Below are 6,556 nucleotides of genomic sequence, written 5' to 3'. Positions count from 1 at the left end.
ACTTATGTTGAACATTTTCCTTCTATTAGAATGCCTAGCTTTCATTTAACACTAAAATCTAATTCCATAACACTAGTCGTAGTGCACAACTGCGCTGCTTTCTCAAACCCAGCCTTCAGCATTCCACCACGGGAAAAGGAACTTCATTTTCCTTCATTTTAAAAAGCACAGCCTACCGCAGGCACGCAGAAACGATCCGTTGCTGCGGGGTTTCCCCGACTGCAGCTCAGGGGCTCCCTTCCCGCCCAGCCGTGCGCAGCGCAGTGACGTCATTCTACGCCGCCGCGTATTGGTGTCATTCGGTGGCGCCAAGCGGGAGTGTCGGTTCTTCCTACTTTCCTTTAGCCATGTTCCACTCGGCTCCCGCCTCGCCGCGGACTCCCAGCGGCTCGGCCCGCAGGGCCCTCGGCAGCGCCGCCCCTAGCCCCCTCTCCCGACCGGGCAGCAGGAAGAACCTGGCCGTGGTGGCGGCGGCCGGCTCTCCCGGGCTGTTCTCCCCCGTGGCTCGGAGGAGCGGCTCCCTCTCGGCTCGGTGAGTGCGGCCGGGGCTGATGGGCGCCGAGCCGCGTCACAGAGTCTGGGCATGCTGCTCGGTGCTGCCGTAACAGGAGCTGTTGGTAGAGGTAATCAGCAGTCGTGCTGGTGATGGAGAAATCCTAGATAACACCGCAGTGCCGACGAGCTGTCCCTCCAGTCGCTCTTACAACTGTGCTGAAGAGTTTAGACATCAGGAGAGGATCTATAGAATCGGAGCTTGCCCTCTGCTGGAAGCAGTGTATCAATCGGCCTGTGTTTTATTTTTGTTTATTCCTTTTTTTACACATAATTCAGGCCACAGTAAGAGTTTTCTGCCTATCTCTAAGCTTGATTTATTTAGAGATATTCAGTAAGGGATCTTTCTGAAAGGTTGAGGAAATTCAGGTGCTCAGTAATGTCTGGGTTGTGTTGACTGTCATCTTTTCTTGGTAGGATATTTGATATCATCTCACATTATCCAATTCTGACTGAAACATAATTAAGCATTTTGTGATTCTTTTAGAGTTTAACATAAAATGCTGTAAGTTTGATGTGTTCTAACCCTCTTTTACTAACTTGAGTTTGAGGATTCCTCAGATGTGTCTGAAATAGAGGAAGAACAAGAGGCTATACATGGAAAACAAAAGAGAAACATGAGAAGTATAGACATTTGAAGTAAAGGGCTGCTGGAATTCCAGAAGAAACAGAAAACTAATCACAACTTTTGTTTTTTTTAAGAGCAACTCCCACCAGAATTATACAGCATCCCTCAGCAAGCGAGACTGTTAATTATGATGTGAAAGCTTTTGGATCCTCCCTGCCCGTTAAGGTGATGGAAGCCCTGAAAAAGGCTGATGGTAAGACTGGATTTTATCCGTTACTTTCCTTCTGAAAGTTGACAAGTAAAAGGTGTTGATGCTTTTTAAAAGCTGACTGCGGTGGAAAATGAAACGCTTGTGACTTTGTTAGAATCCAGCGTGCTTAACTGTAATTGCAGTTCTAATAATACAGATGTATGAATGCATGTAAGTATCCCTCAGTTACTGTCTTGTGTCAGATTGCCTTGTTTCCTGAACTGGATGTTCTCATTTTTAATTTTTTTTTAATCCATGTGCTTTGAGCCATTAAATTAGATACACAGTCAGTTAAATTAAGCTTCAGCTCATGTAGTGATGATAAAACCAGTGGATGAAAATGAACAGAACTGATGACTTTATTATCAGTTCTAAAGCCCCCGATAATAGAAACTGTTTCCTCAGTTCAATAAATTACTTAAACTTCATTTTCCTAAGAGATAAGAGGAACCAAGAATGTATAGCTTTATAACAGCTTTGTAAAATTCTTCAACTGTTTTAAAGATGATTTTTATCTACAATAAGTGGCCAGCTTCTAGAATTGTGTTGCTTTTCACTCTCAAAGGTTGAGGATTTGTCAAATGGATTTTTTATACTGTATTTAGTAATTTGGTATCTTAAATATGTGGAAGTTCTAACATGGAATTTAATTTTGGTGCAAGAGATACTCTTTGCGTATGAGAATGAAGGTGAATTGATTTTCAGCTTACTCTGTATTGTTGTAAAATTTTAACCCTTTGAAAAATTACTTTCTGTGTAGTTGATGACCAGCTGAGCGTTCAGGTGGATGAAAGTGGATGGGCCTGGCTAGTCCATAAAGAGAGGCTGATCATTTGGAAGATTGGCCAGTCTGCTGTTTCAAAGGTAAATGAGAGACTGAGATGGGAAAATGTGCGTGTTTTCAGCTTGTTGGACAAGTTACCCAATTGTGTTGCTTTAAATCAAGGGCTTCTTTATAATTTTAAGTTTGCCTCTTTTCCACCAAAAGCAGCATTAGATATGAAGTCATGCTAACAGCAGTAATTTAGTTTAACTGCTTTGTATTTCTCACTTCATTTCTAATTGTCACCTTAACATCGAAGTGAAACTTTTCCATTTTAATGTGTTAGCCTTGATAAAGTTTATTCCAGTAGTTTGAAACGAGTTGGTGTGTTATACATTGGTTTGACTTTCTTCATTTTTATCTTGTGTTATTTTTTTCCCCTTATGCAGCACGCAGGCTAGTTTAAAATCATTTTTCATCAGGGTCAACAGCTGTAGGGACTTTGTGGCACAGGTGTAAGATCTTACAGTCTCATATTTATAATTGCATCTCTTTCAGTTATCTCTGTGCAAGGAACTCCAGTTGCCACCCAGTGTCTACCAGTGGAGTTCCAGTTTAGCAGCTATTTCTTGTCTCGGTTCCTCAGGTGAAGCACCTTCTCTGCAGGTGATCCAACTTGTCAAAGTTTGCATTTAAAAATACTTTTGGACCAACTTTGAATAAATATTCTATTTTATCTGGTGTATTTTATTTCTGTTTTTTTATCTATTTAAAAACTGTGTACTTGTTGTTATACTATATATTTTAAAAGATAGTGTTGTTGGTCTGTGTTAAATATGCTTGAAATGAACATAATCCTGCTAGTCGCTTCACTTTTTGCCTTTTACATGTTACAGAATCAGAATACTTTACAGTTTCTGTAGGGATTACTTTGCATGCTTTCTCAACTAACAAAGAATTATTTAGTTAACTAACACCTGAGCATTCAAATACTCAGTCTAAGCAGGTGCAATTTAACTGCGTGCTACCTAAAAAGAAAATGTTCAGTTGTCTTTTAATTCTGGGTACACATAGCTGAAAAGCAAAAAAACAAGCACCTTCCCCTTGCCTAGTCTTCATAGTGAAGCTGACATTGGAAGTCTCTTGCGTCATGCTTTGAATTTGGTGTCTGTGTTGTTTTCTAAGTCCAAAGCCCACAGAGCTTCTGACTCCCATAGAGGCACACAGTGGCCTTATGCCTTTTTGAAGGAAAGAGCAACTCTCTGATCTCATTTTCTTATTAATCACTCCGGAGCAGTTTCTTTGTTAAATTATAATCTTCCGCTTTAAGCAGTCATCTTGGCATCCAGAATTCCCCACCAACTCTTTAATCTTACATCTTGTTTCGTAAATTTTTGCTTTTCAGTAGCAGACTGAAGTGTCAGGAACATGAATCCATACAAGCTATTTTTAGCAAAATAAGCAAGTATAGCATTCCCTGCACATATTAAGGTATGCTGCAGAATCATTTTGCTGTTCAGTGTATGCCTGTGAATGTGTATTTATATGTATCTCTACATTTTCATGTGTGAGTCTCTCACAGTTTTGATATCTGGTTATGTGAAATAACATACTTTAGGTAGAGCTGCAGTCCTATTGTTTTTGTCTTGCATGTTGTGATTATGATTTTCTCACTTAAAGTCCCTGGCAATAATGGTTGCTACCAGCGAAGGTTCTGTGCGCTACTGGCCCAATCTTGCCCATGAAGGTTCCTATACTGAGACTTTCACGGACTTTGGAGGCTCTCTGTGCATTTTCCTGACAGCAGTGAAGGTACAGTGCAATAGAATTGTATAAAAATACTGCTTTACTGTGCCCAGTTTTCAAGTGTCAAGATGAGGAAAGAGAAATCTTCACATTGAATTCAGTGTTAATACTAGAAGTATGAGAATTTAGAGCTGTAAAGAAACCATTTAAAGTCAATGATCTAAAAGTGTGTTATTAGATATATAGTCCACCTATTATTAGATGTAGTCCACCTATTGGTGGACAGACTTAATCTGTAGCATAACTTTTGTATGGTATGATCATGAAAATTAGGTAAGGTTTGTTCTTTTAGTGGCCTCCAGACTGTGGCTGGTGCTATGGCAATGCCACTGTCCACGCTGGTTAATTTTTATGGGTTTGTTATCTGAAACAAGTTCATTCATGAAATGAATGTCTGTCAGTGGTCAGAGCCCATCTTTCAGTTTAGATTCCTTCAAAGGTTATAGTGCTGGTACACATAGAGTGCTGTAATGTGATCCAGCATGTAGTACATGAAGACTAGCAGAAGGTCACTTCAAAAGCACGCTCCCGATGCAAATGTAATATAGATACACCCTTTAGGGAACACAAAAAATGCACTAGCACAGAAGTTCCTTCCTTTAAAATAAGGCATATAAGCACCCGGAGTGGAATGCATGCTTTGTCTTGTGTACGAGACTTCACATTTTTCTAGTGCAAAGATAACACTAATTTTCAGTATAAGGTCTAGAGCGTTACGTGGGATTTTAGTACTGTGGTTAGACTGAAATGAGTTTCATGGGTAAAAATGTGATGCTGTCAGAGCTAAGTAAATGAGTGTCTTCTGGTACTGAGTACCAGTTAAATATTTGGCTAAGTGGTAATTTTTAGTATTTCCTAGAAACAAAAACAGCAAACAAAAAAAAAAACACTAAAAAGCCCCACCTTTTTCCAATACCTGCATAAATATGTTCATCCCTTGTATGACACTAGCATTGTAATATTTTTTGACAGTTGCATGTTTGCTTCAGATGCATATAAAAATATATAACGTTTCTATTAATGCTCAAGTAATGTGAATGGCTTGTGTCTAATTCAGTCTTTCTCTTCATGAGCTGACAAAGAATTTTATGACTATTTAATTGCTTCAGGAATGTGCTTTTAATTTTTTAACAGTTACTTTTTTTTTTTTAAGGGAGGAAGCTTTATTTTATCATCTTCCAGAGGCCAGCTAGTTCGACTGATTCCAGATAGTTCTGGCAAGATTCATCAGCATGCTCTGCCACAGGGTCAGGGCATGTTTTCTGGAATTGGTCGAAAAGTTTCTTCTCTTCTGGGTATATTATCACCTGGAAATGATGCTGTGGTAAGCTTGAAAAAATTCAGACACTAATCTACTTCAATTTGTCTGCGCTTTCTAGTTTCAGTGTTTTGGAAAGGAAAAGCAAAAGTCTGCATATGGATGTATGATGTCAAAAAAAAAAAAAAAAGATTCTTAATGATTTTATGCTATATGCGTTTTTCTGGAAATGAAAAAGGCAGACAGGAATCAAATAAATTCATATGTTCTGTATTGGAGAATGCTGATTTATTCTTTAGATCTGAAAAAGGCATGCTTTAAAGCAGCAGTATTTCCTGGGGAGTATGCAAAGCCTCAAAGTCTTGCCTCTCCCTCTGGTTTCCCAAGGAAGTGATTTTTTTGTGGACTGAGTGATCATGGTATCATATTCACAATGCTGTGCTTTAACCTTTTGAGATTTTTCTATTTTAAATGCAGATTTCTAGTGTTCTTTGGGATAAAGAGAGATCAAGCTTTTACATGCTGACAAGCTCAAATTTAAACAAATGGGAGATCGACAATTCATCAGAACGTTATATTCTCAGCTGGGATGTCAACAGAATCCTGAAGGAACACATTTCAGATGCAATTTGGGTAAGAGCCAGCTCACTGGGAAGTTTTGGTTTGTTTCCTTAGTAAGCAGCCTATTTATGTATGGTTTTAAGCCAGATACATTGTAGTTTGTTTCTGTTTTGGTTTTCTTTTTTTAGGGTTCTGAAAGTAACTATGAAGATATTAAAGGAGGAGTAAATATACAGTATATGGATTTGCAGCAGAATCGGTAAGGCAGTACACTTGCATCTGGTAAAAAATTAAATCAACAAATTGCTTTCTGCTTTCTTGCAAAATCTTTTTCTAATAAACTAAAATTTATTTTTACTGGAGTGCCACTTTTGATAAAATAAGGGTGTCAGATAACTAGATAATCATAGCATGAAGCATAGGATCAGCTTTTTAGTATTATGAATTCTTTACCTAGGAATAACTTCTTTCATTTTTTTTAGTGCCATTTTTATTAGGCTTTTGTAATACAAAGACAGCGAGTAGCAAGTGTAACTTTTATTCCAGCAAATGTAGAAACATTTCTGTATCTCTTGTATTTGATTTAATTATGTAAAATTTCCACAACTGGATTGGTTCCATTTTGCACTGCAGTATGCATACTGTTAATAAGACAGAATGAAAGAACAAAGAGTTTGCCTTTATGAACAAGAAATAATTTGCTTTTAAAACATTGTACTACTATACAATATAGAAAGCATTTATTTGTAATTGTACTTAAATATCTTTTTTCCAAGTGATAGAGTTCAATCAAGTGAA

The 6,556-nt window shown here is 38.2% G+C and overlaps 1 protein-coding gene across 2 annotated transcripts in view; it reads left to right on the top strand.

The window, feature by feature from the left end:
- The window catches only part of NUP133 (nucleoporin 133), a 29,724-nt gene continuing 23,451 nt past the window's right edge, over window positions 284-6,556 (top strand). For both annotated transcript variants that reach the window (XM_021390056.1, XM_021390055.1), the window contains exons 1-8: window positions 284-532; window positions 1,255-1,373; window positions 2,131-2,234; window positions 2,692-2,799; window positions 3,814-3,945; window positions 5,093-5,263; window positions 5,675-5,830; window positions 5,947-6,017. In XM_021390056.1, coding sequence (XP_021245731.1) covers window positions 348-532; window positions 1,255-1,373; window positions 2,131-2,234; window positions 2,692-2,799; window positions 3,814-3,945; window positions 5,093-5,263; window positions 5,675-5,830; window positions 5,947-6,017 — 1,046 coding nt within the window. In that variant the 5' untranslated portion in view covers window positions 284-347. The remainder of the gene's footprint in view (window positions 533-1,254; window positions 1,374-2,130; window positions 2,235-2,691; window positions 2,800-3,813; window positions 3,946-5,092; window positions 5,264-5,674; window positions 5,831-5,946; window positions 6,018-6,556) is intronic.

The sequence above is a fragment of the Numida meleagris genome, chromosome 3, assembly GCF_002078875.1.
Source record: "Numida meleagris isolate 19003 breed g44 Domestic line chromosome 3, NumMel1.0, whole genome shotgun sequence".
NCBI lineage: Eukaryota > Metazoa > Chordata > Aves > Galliformes > Numididae > Numida > Numida meleagris.
Note: the sequence above shows the minus strand (reverse complement) of the source record. Positions and strands in the feature narration are given on the sequence as shown.